The sequence below is a fragment of the Andrena cerasifolii genome, chromosome 15 (genome assembly GCF_050908995.1).
Source record: "Andrena cerasifolii isolate SP2316 chromosome 15, iyAndCera1_principal, whole genome shotgun sequence".
Taxonomy (NCBI): Eukaryota; Metazoa; Arthropoda; class Insecta; order Hymenoptera; family Andrenidae; genus Andrena; species Andrena cerasifolii.
Genome location: NC_135132.1, coordinates 1,437,145 through 1,459,976, shown reverse-complemented (window position 1 = coordinate 1,459,976; position 22,832 = coordinate 1,437,145). Strand labels below are relative to the sequence as shown.

Below are 22,832 nucleotides of genomic sequence, written 5' to 3'. Positions count from 1 at the left end.
AGTCAGAGTAGGAAAGAAGCTTGTTCTCGAAATCGGCGACCCTCGATCCGAGAGAGGAGACGTCATTAGAGATCCACTCGATATCAGCTTTGAATAAGTCGATAATTTCCAGTCGAAAAGAATTAATTTGAGATTGGATCATATCATAAACTTTGGATAACAAGGAATCCTCGTTGAACGCGCCAGAGGATAATGGCGAGTAAGTAGCAGAGCGGTCAAAGGCCTGTTGTGGAATTGTAAGATGAGACCCCGAACTACTGTTGTCACAGTCAATCAATTTCCCGTGTGACCAAGGTTGTCCGGTTCTGGACAGACACTTAGATCCAGGGTGAGATATAGTATCACAGGAGGGACACTCAATCGGATTAGCCACTGTTAATTTGCAGCCCTTGCAAACTTGCGGTTTCGTCATATTAACGATAGGCGAAGATTTATACTCGCGGAGATAACCAAAACAAGCGGAGTGCCGACAAGTACGACCAGCTCGTGCAACTGATAGAGCGCGATTGCGCTCGAAATATGTAGTAACAAAGTCCAAAAAACTTTTTTACTGTAAGTTTCTTTTTTTTAATTCATGAAAATCACATATTTTTCAAGCGTTTTAACCGGAGGGCTCACTTAAAGTAAAGTTTGAAGGTCGCAGAAGAAGTTCTGAATGCAATTAATTGCGACAATCTGTGATCTTATCAGTTATCGTCATTTGTTTCTCGGAGAGGGGGTGGACTAAACCATCTGGAGGTTGTGCACGTTTTCGCTCACGACAAGCTCTCTCAGTTGATGTTTTCGGCATGATAAACACTAATTGTGTTAAAAATAATACACAAACATAATAATATGCACGAAGTATTATTTAAACACAAATGTGAATATGTTATTATGTTAAAACGAATAATAACTAAGTAGTGTATATTATTAACCACTCAGAAAAGTAATGGTGAATGTAGCAAAGTCGCTCAACTAACAGAAAGAAACTGTTTTGGTATTAAAACAGAGGAGTGGATAGTACAGCGCAGAGTTGCCAGGGAAATCCCTACCGTAGTAGAGGGGGGAACACCTACATTGGCGTCGATGGTTTGTGACGGCTTGGCGTCATCACGCACACATACATATACCGCAGTGCTGTGTAGGTGTTCCCCCTCCACTACGCATCTGTCCCCCCTCCACTATAGTAGGGAGTCCCAGTACGCTGGTACAACGTTTCGTTCGCCGTTCAGCGGTATGAGGGCAGTTTACTCTACCGTGCGTAAGGACATTTCACTTCAGAACTTTAGACAATTCATTCTTATGTTTAGGGGTAGCTGAAGTGAGACAAAGATTATAGAAACTATGAAAATTCAACATATAATGGCGTTTATTTTAATTTATACATTTCCGTTACATTCCATTGATATTTATATTTGATAATTTGTTTAATTTATTGTTCACAAAGTCGCACCCATCAGACAGTGTCTATTTCCTGCTGTTAGGGTACAATTTACGATGGTCTTCAACAACTTGCACTAGGAATTGTAGCTGCATTTCATCATAGGTTATTAATCCACTGTATTCCAGTATTAATGCCACTCCACGTTCAGCATGGTCGTTAACAACATTTAGAGACCTGATTGTTTCCATAGCCTTTTTGTAATCATCTCTAACCTCCCACAAGTCTGGATCAACCGTGAGAAATCCATCTGGAAGTTCCAACATTCGGGAGTATCACTGACTTAGCAGTAACACAATCCTTCAAGTGTTTGTTCTTGAACGAATGAAGAGCAATAATGATTCGCTTGTAATGCTTTTGATATTTTTGGTTTTTGCTGTCTTCATTCTGCAAGGCAGTCACCATCGGTCTCTTGGTTAACGAACTGACCCGACTATCGAAGGCAGGTAATCCAACAAGTTCTGTGATAAATACCGTAAGTGATTACAAAACCTATGTGATGCTGACTTCGAGATAGATGAATGGATTGACGTATAATCAATTAGCAACTTCAACAGCAACAGACATTGTAGGGAGCACTGATAGCTTGAGGTGCAGAGATCCAGGCTTTCATGTAGACACGTACTGTGAAAACACAGACATTACGTAATCCTTTCTCTTCTTTAGAGGTTAATTTGAATTGAGCCTTGAACATCCACATCTTGAGGTTGTATATCACTTTGGACATCCAGCGCAGTTCTGTCCTAAGCTTGCTGTGGCCTAAGCGGGCTGTGTGAGCATGCGTGTGCTCGCCCTCGGTTTGTGGGGGACGACTTGTTACCCATGTAAGGCTAGCTATCCCTCCCTCCTAGTCTCTTCTTTCTTCTCTATGCCCCTGACTCGACTCCCTTGCACTCCCCCCTTTTGTGACTTTCCGCGCCCTCGCGAGCAAATCCGTCCCATTGTTTTCCCCGTCACACACTCCGTTCTGGGTCAAATCAAGTCTGATTAGATAATATTTGTCAAGATCTGGTGTGGTGAGGTACGGTTCAGGTTGGAGCGGCCACCACCCGCCCCTGCGGCCCTTCGCATTGAGGTGTATAGACGCCAATGCGCCGGTATCGCTCGACGCTTGTAACGCTACTTCCCATTTTCTTTGCTTGCTTGCTGCCCCTCCTTACTGCAACCCCTGCCCCAGCGGAGCCACGAAGAGGAGTTGCCGTTCGTACCTCTCGCCCGAAGGCCCTTGCTTGTCTCGCCCGAAGGCCCTTGCTTATCTCGCCCGAGGACCTTAGTCGCTTCTTGTTTTTAGGACTCGTTCCCTCTTGTATTGTCCTGGCTCGGTTGTCATGCTCCGTGGTTCCACCTGAGTTGCCCTCTGAGCCTACTCCTTTCCTGTGTTTAAGATGTGTTAGGAAGGGGGCCGCCGCCATCGCCCCCTCCAGTGGATCGCACCGACGGGCATTCCGCCCCTCTTAGTCACTATAACTGGATGACCTCGTCGGGGAGCGTTGCCAGATCTGGGTCGTTGTTGTCAGCCAGGATCACCCTTATTTGCTCGGGCATCTGCTCGAGGAACAAGGACCGCAGTACGGCATCAGAGCATTACGTGCTCGCTGCGTTCCTCATGCGCTGTAAATAGTATGACGATTTTAGGACACCCAGTAATTGCCCTTTCAAAACTCTACAGAGTTTCACGTCCTCGGCTTCTGCAAATGCAGCGAGTATGCGCACCCGGACGGCGTCGTACTTTCCTAGCGCCGGCGGTGCCCTAATAATGTCGGCGATATGCAGTAATACGATCGGGTCAGCGTTGGCCACGATGTACGCGAATTTTGTCTCATTGCGCGTGATGTGGACAATCGAGAACGTGGCCTACTTGATTGAACCATAGCTCTGGGTCCTCTCGCCAAAATGGCGGTAGCATGGCAATGCGGCCTACCTGCGCCCCAGCTTGTTCGACGTCCGGCTGCACCTGTTGTGCCCTATCTTCTTCGTCGCCGGCTCTTTCGTCGTGCGACTTACTCTCCCCCGTGTCTTCCCCGATAAATATTTCGTTTTGCTTCCCCCCAGGATTACGTCGGGGTCGCCAGTTTGTAGCGTGGTACCGACGGACGGGCTACTTCCCTATGTGTTTCGACAGCCTCGCGAGTTAAGCTGCCGCTCGAACTCGTCGGTGGGATTTCCTCAGAGAAACAAGCCGAGTCGGGTAACGAAATAACAATTTTATTGATAACAATGACAATGACTAGCATCGTACAAACCCATGTCTCGCAAAACCGTGTCTCGCAAAGTGCGTCTCGTAACGTGATCTCTAGTATTTCTCCCTCTATGGAACCTTTTTCCCTAGACAGGCCACCCATTTCTCGTGGCGCGCGTGCGAGGAATTTTAGGGCTAGTGACTTTCCCCTATGCAGGGGCATTTGCCTAATTCCGAGTCGTCACACACGCTATTGGACCCACCGTGGGGTCACTTATATATGTATAATATTATTCAATTTGTGGGGAATATACGATTAAGAACAAACCCCGTGTTGTTCTGAAATAGAGTTTATTTCGTTATTTACACGTTAACTTACATTATGTACAAACTCCTTACCTGAAATAGAGAAACGACAATTAAAGTCTATTCTTTAATGGGCAATTCCCCTTTACACAACTTTAAACTAATAACCTAATTAATCTTATACTTAATTAATTATCGTGACCAATTAATATCTTTACACGTGCACGTGCCTCTTTTAAGGTACCTCTCTATCTCCGCCGTGCACGGCAGTCTACCTTACCGACGCTTGGGGCGCGGTAAAATTTGACTTAATGAAATACATTTTCTTTATATACGTTCAAGAAGTAAAGAAAGACTGGGTTAATTATAACGCTCACATAAATTCAACAATCCGTATATTTGTTCCCACGTCCGAGCGACGTGAGAGTTGGCAAGACAAGAAGTGCACAACATGGCCTCCTTGCTTCTCGTCCCTCACCGAGACGATCTCACCACTCTCCACACATCGGAGAGGTGGGAGAAAAAAGAGAGAGACATATACTGTACTCCCTACAATGCCTCGCAGCGCGCTCCCTCTCGGCGCACGTGCCGGATCCAACATATACGACGGAGTATCATACATATATCCAATGTATGCTTAACGTTTCCTTATTTCATTTATACAATTGTAACACTATATTTGATAGAATGTGGATAATAATTTACCATATTTGTATTATCAATAAATATTTCCGTGTTTGCAGGTACAACCAGTTGCAGAATTATCGGAATTGTCTAGACGAGGTAGTAGCGACGGACAACAGGTGGAGCTTGCTGCTGCGAATATCCGTGGCGGTACGCTTCGAAGATCTGGTAGTTTGCGGTTTCATGAAAATATGGTGAGTACTTGGATTATTATTATCTCCATAAAAAACTTTTAAAAAGTAAAAAATTACGCCAAGTACATGAAATAAAATAAATCACAAAAATAGAATATAATAATAATTACAAAATAAAAAAAAAATGTGAAATCAAAATGAGCTGCAAGTACATAAAGGTGCTTTCAGTCAAATACTTAGCGTGGCCAGGCAAGGTCAAGGTGTCAATGAATAAGAATTATTTAAAAACGGACCTTCATTTCCGAGATTTTTGCGAAAAACTTCTGTTGACTTGTTCCGACACAACGCAATCTACTTTCCAACTTGACCAGGGTATTAGTATTGGTTGGGGCTAAATTAGTGCGGGGAGCCCGCGCCCGCTCGCTGGCGCGTAAAGCGTGATATCTAACCAATGTGAGTCGGAGTGTTGACGAGAGCCCTCACACACCCAACAAGTGGTCTCGAAAGCATCCTCCTCCTAGCAAAAAACCTACGATTTAGAACCACAATCATCCTAATATCCGGCGGCTGTGGCGCCCTCGCACAGAGTCGGGGTGTTGACGGGCATCCGCAAGTTTCTGGTTCAAATGTCAAAACCCACATCGGTTCGCTACCTCGCTGGGCTGGGTGCTAAAAAGTTGTGCAGCTCTGATATGCTCTTGACTATTATGACTGATTATATCTCTTACATACGTAGGGGTTATGAATGAAGTGTCATATTCGGATTCTGCAGAAGTTATTGTGTTAACTATTGTAACAGAATGGTTAGTGGTCGTATGAGAAGTGAGAGTCTGCAGTTTGTTGATGGACTTCAGCAAATTGCAACATTAGGAGGTTAGCCTTTTCTATAACAGTATAGTTGGTGGTTAGATTAGAGGTTAGCGATGGTATGGTTTGGGATTTGTTTCTAACAGCTTTGTAAATTTTCCAGGTGTCAATATTGGTGGGATCATCATTCAGAAATTGAAGTTTACGTTTCCAACTTTCTTGTTTGAATTGAGTGATTTTTTCTTGAATTTGCTGAGTTAGTGGGTTACGTTGGATTTTATAAGTTGCGTTACCAGTCTTCTGCCTTCTGAACCTATTTCTGAGTTTAATGAGATCTAGATCTGGAGTCACGGTTCTCCAATAGGCTTTTGTAGTAGATTTTTTATATGTATAGGTCATTAGCTTTGTCTATTTATTTCTTCAGTGATATCATGTTCTGGGGGAATGTGATGATTAATTTTAAATTGGTTGCAGAACGTTGTATATTTATCCCAGTTGGTATTGGGTATGGTGAAGTTGGTTAATGACCTTTGATGATTGGTTAATTCATAAAGAACAAGCAGGTTATTAGAGGAGAGTTCACTGACTGTTGTACATAAAGTCTGAGCTGATAAATTAGAAAGGAAGAAATTTAGGTTAATTGTATATATCAGCAACCAAGCAACAATTCATGCCCAGTCGGAGCACATACATAATTGTACGAAGGACGTCGAAATTGGCCTTCCTTTCATTTAGGAAATTTGGAATAGTTGTTACAAATATGTACATAAAATAGAAAATATTAGAATTTCATTTTTCAAAAGTATAAATGATTTATTTAGTCTAAGACGCGTTATATATGTACTTTCTTTGGCTATGTACATAATGATCTTTGCCTGTAAGCTTAGCTTGTCCCTCTAAGCAAAATTAGGCCACTGCCTAGGGCGGAAAGTTGACAAGAGGTGCACAATGGTATTTTCATTGCTGGTATTGTTGAAAATATACTTTAAAATAAAATATTACAAATTGCACTGCAACTGTTTTAAACTACGAATAAAAATTCAGAGTAAGGTCATCGATAAACTCAAATAAATGTATTATAATAAAGGGCGCAATTTGACAAGTTCGCCTAGGGCGCAAAAAAGATTTGTGACGGGCCTGCGTGAAGATTTTGCGAAGCGGTTTTCGTGCCCACGGTAAGCGCTTGCGTACATCGCGCACGCTCGCCGCGCACGCAGTGTTCCATCTCGCTCCCCCCTCCGGCCAGAAAGAAGCGAGAAACGAACACTCGGAATTAGGGTTCTGTTCACGATACCGACTCAACGCCGGTCCCGACCAGCGAGTCGCTAACGAGACAATACTGTATTACCTTTATTTCTTTCCTCATTTATTGTTAATAAAACTAGAAGTACAATCAAACTGTATTAACAACAGCTACTAAATACACGGCTCTTGCAAGATGTTTTGGGATCACTCGAATCTTAATTTTTAACTCAAGATGTTTCCAATCGTCTTAAGCTCTGATAACCAAATCTGGCAGCAGAGTCTGCCCACAGATCCGGTGTGATCTCTGTCCGCATTTGACTACGGTTCTGCCGTCTGTCACATCCAACAGCGCCTTCTGAAGGCCACAATTGCCAAACAGTTCCCTACGCATGTATTCCTACCCTTACATAACCAGCAAGCAGATTCTGCAGTTTAGTAAATAATTAATTCTACTTATTTCAAAAAGTATTTATTCTTGCTTTAATAATATAGAGGATTGGTAATTACAATTGTTACAAAATAATATAAATATGCGCATTTAAATCCGAAGAGGAAGTTTAAAAATTTACATTTACAAATCGAATTTTCGACTTCTTTTCTGTGTAGAATCATCATATTTCCCGTTGTGTTAGCGCTAAAAACAAATACAATATTAGTATAAAATTAAATGTAACGTATGAATAAACTGGATACATGCGATACTTACTTCAGCTCCATCTCCACACAGTACACACCCTAGGCGATCATGCATGCTCCTGCGAACATTAACATTTATAAGAAAACATGTGTTAAATTATTATATACAAAACAAAACGTTAAACATTCGCACTTCGGGCATAACCCTACTTTTCTGTCTTGCACATAATGTGAATCTCGATTTCCGCGACGTAGATAATTGAAAATTATTCAATTCCACAATTACGTTCGCCTTCTGGATATTTCGAGATGATTTGTCTGGTTGATATTTAGAATCGTGTGGAATATTCTTCGAGCGTTCCTCTTCAAGCACAATGAATACCACTTTGAACAAAGGGTATGTAGATGTACCACGAGTACCAATGTGGCGGTACAATGGGCTACGCTTGGATTGGCTGCGCCATAGTGCCGAAACTCGAGAGTGGTCAAAACTCTACGTCCAGTTTGCGTTCGTTTTCGAGGTCTCAGGTGGCAGTCACTGGCAGTCAGTGCCGGCAAAACCGAAGAATATTCCAAGTAATTTCGAACATCAATACCCAGACATCATCTCGAAGTATCCAAAAATCGAACGTAATTATGGAATTGAATAATTTTCAATTATCTACGTCGCGGAAATCGAGATTCACGTTATCTGTAAGTCAGAAGAGTAGGGTTATGCGCGAAGTGCGAATGTTTAGCGTCTTGTTTCATATATAATAATTTAACATATGTTTTCTTATAAATGTTAATGTTCGCAGGAGCATGCATGATCGCCTAGGGTGTGTACTGTGTGGAGATGGAGCTGAAGTAAGTATCACATGTATCCTGTTTATTTATACGTTACATTTAATTTTATACTAATATTGTATTTGTTTTCAGCGCTAACACAACAGGGAATGTGATAATTCTACACAGAAAAGAAGTCGAAAATATTGAAAAAAAATTGTCTGATATCGCCCCTAATAGGTACCAGTGGTTACGCGACGTACTGTATATGGATTTGTAAATGTAAATATTGAAACTTCCTCTTCGGATTTATATGCGCTATTTATATTATTTTGTAACAATTGTAATTACCAATCCTGTATATTATTAAAGCAAGAATATATACTTTTTGAAATAAGTAGAATTAATTATTTACTAAACTGCAGAATCTGCTTGCTGGTTATGTAAGGGTAGGGATACACGCGTAGGGAATCGTTTGACAATTGTGGCCTTCAGATGGCGCTGTTGGATGTCTCAGACGGGCAGCGGGATCTGCTGCCGATCTGCTGACAAGCAGGGTTTGCCTGCAGGACCGTAGCCTAATGCGGAGACAGATCACACCGGATCTGCCGGCAGACTCTGCGCTCTCCTGGCAGACTGCCGGCAGGTTGCTATCAGAGAATCCTATTAGTATGCATTAGTACATAACTTTCATTTGTATAAGAGAAAAAAGCTTGAACACCATTATCCACGATTTTTTGAGCAGTAATGTTTTTAGTATAGTATTATCTAACATTCTATTGTGAAGTCTAGCTTCTCCTTCCTCACTTACTTTCACACTTCTCCCATTCATACTATGCATGAAATACACTCTATCCATTCTACCATTTGCACCCTTTTATTCATTCATTTTCTCTTTTCTCTCTTTCCTTATTATTTCTCATATCTCTCAGATATGCGCTAGTCACATATCGCCCAGGCCTCTTCCTTCTTTAACCGACTTCAAAAAGGAGGAGGTTATAGATTCGACCTGTATATATTTTTTTCACGTTTGTCCCCGCATAAGTCCTCAGTACATGGACCGATTTTGGTGATCTTTTTTTCGAAAGAGGGGCGATGCCCCGGTGATCCCATACTACACTGCATCAATATTGGCCGAATACTTTGCCAGTCATGGTTAATTCAAACCTCGCCACTTTACATAATTGGTATTTCATGCATTCTCGCATTTTAGAATATTTCCGCCGGTTGAGTTGTAGACCCCATATAGCGAATTTGAGACATCCTTACTTCTCACTTTTTCAATTCACTTTTTCAATTCACACTTTTTGTAGGGCTACCCATATTTTTTTTAAATAAATGTAGTAATATAACTTAAATAATTAAAAAGTAATAAATAAAAAAATTAAAACCGACTTAAAAAAACATAAAAATGCACTAAAAAGTAAAAAATATTTTTTTTACTTATTTAATCTACGACTCTCAATTTTTTAAGTCGGCGCCAGATTTACACAGTACAAATGATGAGGCGTCAACGTAACAAAATTGAGAGTCGTAAATTAACCCTCTAGTGTATACGCCTGTCTTAAGGCGGGTACCTGTTTAATTCAGGGGGTGGGAATTATCATTTGCCAGCCTTAATAGTAGTGCCACAGCGCACATATTGGTCTAAGAAACATGTCAATCTGACGTTTCGATTTGACAGAAATCTAGTTTGAAGTGCATTTATGAGCTTCTCATGCTGCAAAAATATTATTATTATTATTATTATTATTATTATAATTATTTCCTCCAAATTGAAAACAGACATCGGATTCGGTTTTTTTTCACCCCCCAAATTAGACTAGTCTAATTTTTCCAAGTAAATTAAAAATCTATGCACTAGAGGGTTAAGTAAGGAAAAATATATATTTTTTACTTTTTAGTGGCATTATTATTTTTTTTAAGTCGGTGTTAATTTTTCTTAAAGTACATTCACCTTGCCTCTGCATTTCCTCTTTCTTCATTTCTGTCCCATCTCTCGAAACATCCAGTGCCTTCCACATCTTTCTATCTGTACACTCTCTAGATTATCCCTTTCTTTTTCCTTCTTTACATTTTCCTTTTCCTTTTTTAAATAATGTTCCAATTTCATATTTTCCCCGACTTCTAATTAAAATTCCTACAGCTCTTATCATATCCCCATACATCCAATCACATAATTTATCACTATTTATTACCGTTTGCAAACCATTCCAACATTCCCAACCTCTTGTCTTCTGTTGCCCGAGTAAAAATATTATTTTCATTCAGGACGTTATTTTCGGATTATGCTTTTTTGCTTTCCATCTCCTATACATTCCTTTCTTTTCTTTGCATTGGAGCTATAACCTATTGTTATTCTTTGTTTTAAACCTATCCTATATATTTCCAATTAAAAGAGTGTTGTTTCGGCGCACTGGTTCGGTCCTTCGAATATTTAAACGAAAACTAATTGCAATTTTGAAGCATCTTTTTAACAGTTTCCAACGTTTCGGTCAATAATTCTAACAATTTTCGAGGAAAGTTAAAATTTATTTTTTAAAAAATGGAAATAAAAATTGATATTAAATGAACTTTTGAATTTAAAAGATTGTGGAAATATCGCGTTCGTAGTTGGACATGTGACTCTCGAGTCCGCTGACTGGTGACTGAAGTAAACAGTGTTAAATCAGGCAAGAACATCCAAACAGTATCTATCCTATATATTCTCCATCTCGATTCTTCTACCTTACTCTGTGTTCTATATTATGATAAAATTCCACTGTTCGCAATACTATTTCATTTATCTCTCAATCATCCCCTTTATATCTACTCCCCATAGGTCCTTCTGCTTCTTCTCTACGCTTTCCCTCACTCTAGTTAGTTTTCTTTGTGATCCTCATTCGCAGCCTAACAGCCAACTGACCTTTTTACGTGCATACACCCTTTTAGTAAATTCTTTTCAACGCTCTACCACACTTGTTCCTCTAGTGATCATTATGTCAGTTAGTTCTACGATATTCCATTTCTTGATCTCCTTTAAAACGTGTAACAGGTCTGTTATCAGGCTCTTAGTTCCTTCTGTTCCCTATTTTCCATATACGTTCTTCTCTGCTGAATTTGCCTGTGTTGTCCTCGTTCCATCGTTACTGTTCTTCGTTTTTCTTCCCCTTCTGTTTGCCTTCTTCCGTTTACTTATTCTTTCAATAGTGTATCTTCCTTATCTTTATATATATATAACCCCTTTTCTTCCTTCTACTTGCACTAAAAGCTGTCAATCCATATTCTCTCACAACCTATATACTAAGACTATGCTTGACGTTTTTAGCTGTCAAATCTACAATTTTGCGAATTTTACTATAAACCCAGCGGCATTTTATTGAGAAAAGATAGTACTTTCGGAAAATGCAATAAAACATCGATTTTTCGACTGCCTAGTCCCCTTAAAAGTATGGTTTCCCTCTATCCATTTTTTCTTCTTTCTAATTTCTTTTTGTATTTCGCACGCAGCTGTTTCTTTTTTTCATCGTAGTAATTATGATCATACCTGTCTCTTTTTTCTCCGTCGACGAAATTCTCTAATGCAATCAATGCATACTTACTATTTTAGTTTGTTCAATAATTACATTGCTTCTCTAATAATAACTTTCAGAAGGTACATTTTTTTAAATATTGAGTAAAAAATATTCAATTTAATACAAGAATTGTGTATTCCATAATGCCAGTCCCATTTAAAATTTGGAAGGTAACATTCATTCGTCTCCCCTGGTGTAGTTTTAAGAAATTGTTTTGCGGCAAATAGGAAGGCCTCTTCATACAGAGTAACACACAATGAACAACAAGTTTCTATCTTACGTAGTTTAGCGGAGATATTGCCTTGTAACAGCTTCAGTGATACACCCTGTCGAGGTAAACAGGGAGGGAGAGGGAGAATGGCAAGCATTGCTATAGTCGGATTTACTAAAGAAGGCACTTGGGCGGCCCGTAAGTCGGCGGGCGTGGCTCGGGAGAGACCCAATGCCCGCTCCGTATTTCGTGCGACGTTGTCACATCTCGTAGCAGATCGGAAGTCTCTTTCTATCTTCAAGCGCAACTGTGTCTCCCTCACTGGCTCGATAATACAGATTCCTTCATTTACAAGTCACTCCGCGCCAATTCGATCACATTTTCAAAGATTTCGATCAGAATGCAATATGTATTATGTGAATCACGTGCAATTATGGAAAGGTTTGAGTCATTGTTTAGCGGGTTTTGAACTTGGTTACAAAATATAGGACTTAGAATTGTGTGATTTATGCCTATGTTTCGTGAAAAGATGATGGACCTACTTATGAATTTCTGCCTCGAAAACTATCAACAGCATTGAGTTAATTTTCTTTTATTTTAATCGAGAATAATTAGTCTTTCAGAATAAAGTTTCGAAATTATAAAACTATTCTTGCATGATAGAAATTTATAGACAAATGTTCATTTCATTTTCGACAGGAATTCGTTCCTTTAAACATGGCTTAAAAGTATGACTCTAGAATGACACCATTAAAATTAACGCCGCAGTTATATAGTCGTCTCTTGATCAATTATTACGGGCAGCTGACCATATAATTCGCATCCCATATTATTTCAATAAAGTCTATAAACAATGACGACAGAGCAAAATATTTTTATTGCCTTCAACTGCTTACTGTGGCGTTAATTTTTATGGTGTCATCCTATTTAGACCAATACTTAATCCATGTTTAAAAGAACGAGTTAGAGTCGAAATTTATGAAAGCAAACGATACGGAAAACCTTCGCTGCTGCGGAATAAAACTTTGGTCTTAATTTTAAAAATTACAAAATTAATTTTTCAATATACAAAAATATTATTCGAATAGGCCGACTTGTCCGCCATTCATTCTGCCTTTAGTGATATTTAAACAGTGATTCAGTCTTTAGTGATATTTAAACGTACCTCAAAGGATTTTTCAAAATTTTGAAAAATGACGATTTTACAGCTGTTTGAAGTTAAATGCTAACTTTTTTTCAATACATTATAGCTATGGAAGTAGTAAACGGATGGAGATGAGCTTTACGGTGCTTATACAGAAGACATTGAAGTTTTAAGAAAAAATTATTTCAGTTTAAAAAAAAATATTGAACAATTTTTGTGCAATTATTTTAAACAAATGCAGGTTTTTAACATCGGGCACGATTTTAAAAATCTAAAAAAGGGGAATATAGTTCTATCCTTTCCCTTGATAGACAAATTTTCATAAATATGGACATTTTAAAATTGGCCCTGTAAAAATTGCCGAAAGTTGACGATTCGTCGCCCAGCATCGCGGTACTCGCAGCGACCAAGTGGCTATACCTGATATTCTTATACAGGATTCTCGAAAATGGTAAGAATTTGAAAAAAAAACTGAAGGAGGAAAACTCTTACTGTTTTTTATATCCAACATAAAACGGTATCTCAATTTTTGGTGTTCGCAATATTTTCCTTGAAACGAGGGTGACTTTTAGTTTTTTAAATGGAATGCTATATATTTGATTACCAAATATGAAAGCGACTGTCAAGACAAATTCAACCATATGGTATACTATGACCTTCATGTTGGGAAACCTAGCAGAGTGGGCAGTAACTGGATAGAGCAAATACGATAATGTCTCTTTATTAATACAATGAAGATAATAGTAATACTGATGAATATAAGAAATATAAGACTATTCGTATAACGGATCGCGCGTAACGTCTACAGCGTCTGGAGAAGGACTGACTCAACAACCACGGTCTTCGGTGGTTGTCAAACCCTTAAGGGGGTATACCCGTTTGAACCCTCGGAAAATGTATACATTTTGTGGATTTTTTTACAAGTCAACGGTTTGATGCAGATTTCCCGTTTTTAACTATGTTTACATAGTATTATGAACTACTTATAAAAAAAGTTTCAGTTAAAAAACTATTGTTTTTCGGAAGTTACGGATACATGTCCGAAAGTCTCTCGATTTTAGACGGCTAAACGGTGGCCCTAAAAACTCGCGCTACGTTCAACCAATTTACTTCAAATTTTGCATGCAGAATCATAATAAGATTCCACATCGTCCAACGAAGGCGATTTTGAAAATTTTGAAAAATAAAGAAATGGTGAGAGATCAAAGGTAAAGTTAAATTTTTCTAAGAGAAAAATCCACCTTTTTCCTTTATAAATAATAAACGGGGAATCGAAATAAAAAAAGCCTTCGTTGGACGATGCGGAATCTTATTATGATTCTGCATGCAAAATTTGAAGTAAATTGGTTGAACGTAGCGCGAGTTTTTAGGGCCACCGTTTAGCCGTCTAAAATCGAGAGACTTTCGGACATGTATCCGTAACTTCCGAAAAACAATAGTTTTTTAACTGAAACTTTTTTTATAAGTAGTTCATAATACTATGTAAACATAGTTAAAAACGGGAAATCTGCATCAAACCGTTGACTTGTAAAAAAATCCACAAAATGTATACATTTTCCGAGGGTTCAAACGGGTATACCCCCTTAAGAGGCCGAGCGGTGCATAGGCCATAAATGTGACACCGACAGTGTCCAGACCTCGGTCTTCTGTTTACAGCTCGTATCGCTGTTCCGCTGTATACTCCAACACTTCAAGGCCACGCAAGGTTAGGAATGAAAGGAAGAAACTCAATCTACTAGTAGATAGTTCAATATATTTACTTCATTCCTAACCTTGTGTTGCCTTGAAGGTCATAGTATACCCAAAAACCAGAACATTCGGAAGCGAACACCTGAAAACCTTTGAGGGGTGGTTTCACCCCCTCAACATGCAAACAGGATAAAATAAAAAAACACGTATATCTTATTTTTCGGTCCTCTAAACCATATCCAAAACCAAAGCAATTGGAGGCCGACACCTGGGAAACTTGTGAGTACACGAGCGCGCTCGCCAGCAGGATACGCGGTATACTTTCGTTTCAATTCAATCAGGGACACTTCCAAACTCAATTTGAACCTGACAAGTACGTGGCATGGTGCAAAAATGTCCGCTGGAAGAATACATAGGGGTGCTGGGTACAGTATGTTGTAAATAGCTTTGTTCATCATCTAGTAATTTTAGTTTATGGTCAGTAACATTGAGTATACCAGGTGGCGCCAGTTTCGTTTTATTTCCGTTCTGTTAGGTTATGTCACATCTTTTATTTCCAGAGTCAATGGTCTTTTTCGTTATGTACCAGTCTCAGTTTTTCCTTTGTGTGATATACATGGCGTCTGATATTCTGTACAAGATATTATAATTAAGATTCTACAATTTGCTTTATCCTGTTCTTAATAAATATAATATACGCAACACAGTACATCACGGTAAAACGGTTGTTCAGCCAAAACAGACACCCGTACACGCAGTGCACGACGCGAGTGCTCGTGTAAAACTTTTAGGCGCGAGTACCGGAAGGTTAACGAGAAATGTTGACAAGCGTTTCAGTTATTTTCTGACTAATACATTAAATTTTTTTTAATCCAAGTATTTTCCGAGGGTATCTATGAACTTTTGCCACGGTTCTCGTGAAAGTACAAATAGGTGTAGTAAAAAGGTCATTTCCGTATACTTGGCATCACCTGGTAGTGTGGAAGAGCTCTTGCACCTAGGTACCTAATATTATTATTTGCGCACGATTCCTTAGTGTATCGAGCGTTGCAAATTTTAATCATTGCATCGTCATATAAAATTCAACGGATAAAGAAAAGTAAGCTTAACCTAAAGTACAGGGTGCTCGACTACTGATGGTGATCCCTTTAGGGGGTGATTCTACAGGCCAAAATAAGGCGAAAATATAGAATATATTTTTTTTTATATCGATCTACGTTTTCGAGAAAATTAAGTTTGAATTTTTATAATTTGAGTCTGGGAACACGTTTGGCAGCCATACTACTTTTTCGAATTTTAAAATAAAAAATTAAGAGCATAAGGTAGGTCTCGATTAGTGCCAATTCAAACAGTGCGATATTCGATTTGGTACAAATTATAAAATCATACCAGGTCGCATTTAATGCTGACAAAAGCTCAGTTAATGCGAGGTTCGCGAGACTTCTTGCATTCGGTACAACTGTGGAAACAATTAGTCTCTTTTGACTTGGAAAAAGTACTGCGGGTTTATCACTGCATATACGAAGGTATAAAAAACAGAAGACATGCAATCAACAGTGTTAAAATACTTTAAAAAGTAATAGGACATGTTTATGCCACTATAATTTAATAAAATACGTATGAAAAGGTATATTTAGAATTCTTTATTGTATATTTTCTTTAAATTAGAACCAATTCCTGTATGTCAAGCATTCAAATAATGCAAATTCGAATAACGTTATCAATTTCTTGAATTTATTACTCCCACTAATCGAGACCTACCTGTATTCTTAAGTAGTTACAATTTATACAACTGCGAAGAAAATTTCGACTTTTTCTACGTTATTCCTCTTAACTATTGTGTCGATAACCAAGTGTACTTATTTATATCTTGTTTAAAAAATTCACGTTCTTGCTAAATTGCTCGAAAACTGCTCTGATTCTTCCTTCTTTGAACAATTTTACTTTGATTTATATTTTTAAACTCTAAATTTATGGACAGTTTTAAGGGGGTACTCCACTGTGAACGGTTAAACAATCAAGCTATTTTTAAAGATTTTTTTCTCAGTAAATTCAACATAGAATGAAATAAATCTTTTTGGTTTTTATTAAGATACTCTTAAATTATACCAAAAAAATTTTTAAAATATTTTTAATTTCTTTTACTTGTTTTTTACAAAGCGTCAATATGGCACCTAAATAAAATCAGTATGTTCGTGGTGCAGGTGTTTTCACGGCTTAGGCTATTGCCGTAAAAAATTCGCGGCGGTAATTGGTCTCCCTCTTTAGCATACCTTCGGTATGCTAAGAGCGACCTCGATACTTATGGGGTGGATGACAGGAGAAACACTGTCAAATACAGCATAGAAAAACGGTAGATCGCCTGCGTGTAAGTACAATATCGTCCTAACATTTGATCCATTGCATCTCCGCCAGATTTTGTTTTGTTGCATATACAACTGAATAACTTATTTTTTTTTCATCTTCAGCTAATATGAAAAAAGTGTAACATTTTGGTGAAATTCTGGTGCCATTTTTTTAGAAATATATTTTCGGTTATAATATTGACGATTGATTTCAGTGTCGGATTATATTATAGTTGTAGGTAACACTTTTGTTCAAGTCTCTTAAGCGGGGAGATCACTGTAAAAAATCGAAAAAGTCGACGTACGTTTCGAGAATGCTCTCTCCAAATTTGATGAAGAAATTCGCAAAATTGACGGAGATATGGAATTTTCTGTGAAGCGGTGTCGAGCGCGCGACTGAGCCGCGCGGAACATTGAACGCGTTTTCCTCAGATCTATACATCCAATTGACATGAGCAAAGGCATTTATTGTACGAAAAACCCGTCTCCATTACCTGACGATCAGTTTATTTTAAATTAACGACCTCCTTATATTTTTTTATCAACATTTCCCTAATTTTGTACCCCCAAAACATGATTTTTTTCAGTGGTCGGCCATTTTGTAATTCCTTGCGATTTTGACTTTTTTGATCGGCACGTAATAGAGGTAGGCTTCTAGTTTCTAAATATTTTTGTCTTTTTGAATTCGGATTAACCATATGGCCTGGGCACTGTCAACGCGACAAGCAGGATTTTGCCGTAGCGCAAAGTTTGACGAAGAGTATACAGGAAACGGATTTATGAATTTGATTGAAAAACAAATTTTCTTACCCTTCGATACGTACATATTAACTATACTAAGCAATACGTTGATTTACTTGCGTTGTTTGGTTGAAAAATTCCCGGAAACACCCTTACTTTTCAGACCATTACAGTGGTCGCCCCCCTTAAGGGGTCTCCCTACCTTGACGGACGAAAAATGATGCGAACTTTGGGAATTTTTTAAAGCAAAACCATTGAATATATTTACTTCCAGCTTTGTGGCTTTATTTGCCAATCTTTAGAGAATATGGAGAAAAAAATTGTATGCAAAAATAGTGGTTATATCCGGAGTTATAGCACTTCAAATAGAACACCTTTCAGAAATCATACGCGCATGGTTAGCATAAAATCTGTATGAGTGTGGCTATCGTGTAAACTAGATTAAATAAGAAGTACTGAAAAGTAAAAAAAATGACAGCGACTAAAACAGACATTGATTTCTGCAAAAAATTCGCTGGTTTTTAAAGTCGCAAAAGTTTAATTTTGCAAAAACCAACTTAGTTTTAGTAAGAACGAGAATAGGACATCTACTGAAGATATACATATATGTATAGGTACCAAGTTTGAAGTAAATCGGGTGATTGGTTTTTGAGATTATCATGCTAACCAATTCGAAAAACATTGTTTTGAGAAAAACGCGTTTAAAGTTTTAGGTACCGTTTTTTTTTTAAATTAAATTTTTTTTAAAATGTTGGCATTAAGTTTTCAATTAATATCATTTGAGGGATTCTCTAAAGAGAAAAAAACATCCCAAATATCTCGCTCCTTTTCAGGCCGTCAAAGTAGGGGAGACGTCTTAAGAAAGTATAGAATATCATAAAAAGGTCATAAAAGAGTCTTAGAAAAGTAGGAGAGTGAAATTATTGTTGTAGGTATATCTGATCTTTCGAGACAGGACACATGGAGTACCTACATAGGTACATCCGTTATTAAGCTATTCTGATCATTTTAGTTATTGACACAAGGGTTAAAACGACTTTTAAAATCCACATAAATGTGTATGTACCTACTATATTTTATTTCGTTCGAGTTGTCAGCACACATTTGTTGCCTAGCATAGCGCATGATGGCGATAGTATTCTTAAAATGCGACATTTCGACAATGCAGCTTGGCACCAGTTTCGCCTTCAGCATTGGGCTCGGTTCTAGAGTAGCATTCGATGGTCGCTCTCCCCCGTATCAAAAGGGCTAAGACTCTAATGTCTGGAGCAGCTTGGTAGGCGCATTTAATGCTAAGCGAATCTCCCTGTGTATACCTATACCCTGTTAAACCTTCCCCAAGTCTCCTTTTCATAAGGTTCTCAATGTAGACGTCTCTTGCAGCCAGTGTCGCCCTCTTACTACGTTAAGAGTTATCAGTCTGCGGTACGGGTGGAACTATTCGAGTAATTGAATATTCGAATACTTCGCATATATTCGAATGCCACGAATACATTCTCGAATATTGCAGTGTTTCAATATTATACACTCGTCCCTCGATTTACGCAGAGTATTTGTTCCATGTGTTTTTCTCCGCGGTTGAGAATCGCGTAAAAGGAGTGTGTCAGTTCAAAACAGAAACACGTAAGGCAAAAGTCCATGTAGGTATGTTGTAAAAATATTTATTTCACATATTTGCACAAAAAGAATAATAATGGCAGCTCAGGAAACCAAATTTAAAATAACTTTGTCGCTGTCAGTACCGTATTCCAAAGCAGTCAACCTCTTCTTTTTAATTGGTTCGAAGTTACTATCCTCACCGGGTCCATTCCACGCCAAATCGATTGCTTTCTGCCCACGATGTCTGAGATTTTGCTCAAACTGAAATATATCGTAGCCCTCATGAAATTAGGGGGAGGGGGGTTAAGTTATCATTTTGCCGATTTCGAATTTGTTTAAAAATTACGGGGCCTTGAATTTTTCGATTTTTTCCTATTTTCGTGAAAATGGGTTGTGCTTATGAATTTTTATCTCGGGAAGTATAATATGTCGCATTTAGTTGATTTCCTTTGTTACGTCCGAAACCGAGATGGTGATTGATTCCGGAACGTAAAGAGGGATATCTTGCCACGTCGCCACCGGCGTAACCGTAATCCCTCCCTCGGGGCCGGTCACGCTTCTTGGAGTACTGTGCGGGGCAGGTGGATTGGCATAAAGATCGAGGAGGAAAAGAAGATGTGCGTGGTTTCGGGTCTTGGGATCGTCAGCCAGACTCTCATCAATAGGGCTATAGCTGACGGCCCCTACCCTAGACACACGGGGACTAAGAGGAAATAACTTGAAACCTGTATATATGCGAACGAGAGTGGACGATAGGGACTTGCGAGAAGAGTAGACCTCTAGCGGCGCCGGCGGAAACTAACCGGCGTGATCCATGTGGTGGGGCCGGGACGTCACACCTTCTTCATTTTAATCGAGAAGGATCGGCCTTCCTAAATAATTTTTTTCAGACTGAAAAATCACTTTTACAGCTGTGAAAATCTCTCTATTCTCTCTCCAGCTCTCTACTCGGTACTTCCCTATTTGCGTTAATGTCTTGCCACGTTTTCGGCGGAGAAAAGCACTGGGAGTGGATGGGCAGGGCAGTTTAGAGACGAGACACAAGACAGTACGCTTCGGGGCCGTCTATTTCGCTTGTGAGTGATTCGGCATAAATATGTATACTGAATTGTCCGACAAATTAAAAGGCTATTATTTCACTCCAACTAATCATCTCAGCTTGAACGGGGTCAGACACACCGCGTGACAAGAGACTCGATTGCAGTTGAACACATTCTGATGTAAAATCGTGAATGACGGTGAATGGAATAGCCGCACGTCTGAAGAAGTGCAGCAGGTGGTGTATGAGTGGCTGCGCACGCGACCAAAAGACTTTTTCTTAGAGGAATCCATGCAGTTTGCAAGCGCTGGAGAACTTGTATTGGACCCAATGAGACTAGGTAGAAAAATGATTCAGTTGTATACCACTCTTGCTCAATAAATTAGGACAAAAAAATGATGGTTTTCATTTGACTTATCCTCATACATTTTGACTGGGAGACACTGCTAGAACGATAGAGATCCAGTCGGGTGTTGACAAATGGAAATGGGGTGCGGGGAGGGTATTTATTAGCTTTGTATGCGCTTCAAAGCTGCTTCTGACAATAATGTTCAAGTCTTATGCCGAATGCTTTCCTAGGTAATTGTTATTAGTGTCTTATTATCTCCACCCCTGGTGCTTTTCCGACGTTGCCTCTGTCGTTAATTATCTACCATATTGATGCACAATAGAAGGTTAGGCAGGTGCAGTGTAAAGGGTGATCAGTATTCAAATATTGGTGGTGTTTAAAAATGTTTTTGAGCACGTTGAAAGAACTATGATTGGCAAATTTTGTGGATAACTTTCTTACTTGTAAATACATAAAGGCTTCAAGGAGATTAGAAAATCACTGGTTGTCTTTAGTAAACTCATAAATATTTCAAAATTCACAGTTATAATGGACTTCTATCATGTAAGAAGATGTTTGAAAAATGTTAACTTTTAACTTTTAAAAATTTTCCTATTAATTGCGGAAAAAGATAATCGCACCTTACTTAGCCTTTCTGGAGCAATAATGATCCTCCATGAATGGATCACAATAAACGAAATAAAACAGAGCAATAAACGAAACCAAGAACACTGATTTTAAAAGTACAGAATGGATACTTTGTTTATAAATAAATATACTTGGCTAGTTGGTAAAACTGACCAAATCCATCATTCCATCGTAAAATCCTTAAGTATTAATGGAAGCAATTACTTTCTAAGTTTTTTTTTACTTATTATTTTCATCGAATTATTTATTAACACACGGAGTTGTTGGCTTTCTGACAGTATCTGCTAAACTGTCGGTTCGGTTGTTATGGGACAATTTGAAAACTGCCTTCATGTGCCCTGACAACAACATCCCTGCATTTTTACAGGGAATTTCCTTATGTTAATTGCAGGCCTGTCCATAGCCATTGTAGCTAAATTCTCAAGCGCTGGTGATGTCTTCCTCGCAGGGTTCAGCTAGCTAACAACCCGCGATTCGCGTTGATCGGAGTCCTTGGGATCTCATTATTATTGTATATTACTACATTCGGCAACCTGTTCAATTCGTTTTAACAAATGCTATCGCATTGTGAATAAAAATATATAGTACCTATTTCATTTGAAAAAAAAAAATTATCTTGAAATCTCCTCTACAATTTCATATAAAGAAAAACTATTTACAATACGTAGTGCCACGTCCATAGCAAACAACTCTTATGATAACAATTTTTTCATATGTTCAACGGCCTATGTAATATTCCAGCATTGAGCTCTATCCTAAAGCTGGGTTTACATTAGTCCAGTCCAGTGATCCAGTCCAGCACTGGATTGGAACTGGAATAATGTAAACAGTGTGTTCATACCAGCACTATTGCGAGATGAGAAGAAGCAAGACTACCAACAAGCTGAAATGTCACAGGGGCAAGGGGAATCGCCCGCTCGCGTCAACGTATCCCCTCCAACACAGTTCGTCCCGTGACGAAGAACGCGAACGAAACCAATCGCAACAATCCACGGATATGGACAGCCGCTAAGAACCGAAAAGCATGACTTCTTGGAGGGGATAAGGTGGAGCGAGCGGGCGATTCCCCTTGCCCCTATGACATTTCAGCTTGTGGGTAGTCTTGCTTCTTCACATCTCGCAATAGTACAGTGCTGTCGTTCCAGCAGGTTTCGACTGGAGCGAAAGTCTACTTTTCGATCCAGTGTTTACCCCCTCCACCGAGAACACAACATTCCAGCGTTACTGGAATCGTCTAGACGGTTTATAAGATCGGAGACATCGACAATAATATAGGCATCGACCAATTTCCAGTCGAACCACTCACTGGATCCAGTGACTGGACTAATGTAAACCCAGCTTAACTAGAGTGTGAA

General features: G+C 38.9%; 1 protein-coding gene and 1 long non-coding RNA gene across 11 annotated transcripts in view; both read left to right on the top strand.

The window, feature by feature from the left end:
- The window catches only part of LOC143377162 (unconventional myosin-XVIIIa), a 390,650-nt gene that overhangs the window by 206,390 nt on the left and 161,428 nt on the right, over positions 1–22,832 (top strand). For 6 of the 7 annotated variants that reach the window (XM_076828160.1, XM_076828159.1, XM_076828157.1 and 3 more), the window contains one exon: positions 4,652–4,786. In XM_076828160.1, the coding sequence (XP_076684275.1) occupies positions 4,652–4,786 (135 nt within the window). Of the gene's footprint in view, positions 1–3,479; positions 3,612–4,651; positions 4,787–22,832 lie in introns of those variants that run through there. The other variant, XM_076828164.1, reaches the window with a different exon arrangement.
- On the top strand, positions 7,749–8,551 carry LOC143377242 (uncharacterized). Of its 4 annotated transcripts, none has more exons than XR_013087256.1 (3): positions 7,749–7,990; positions 8,212–8,260; positions 8,333–8,551. It is a non-coding gene; the product is annotated as an uncharacterized LOC143377242 (long non-coding RNA). The 4 variants fall into 4 exon arrangements; XR_013087258.1 differs by lacking the exon at positions 7,749–7,990 and adding an exon at positions 8,017–8,107; XR_013087255.1 differs by having other exon boundaries at positions 8,212–8,551.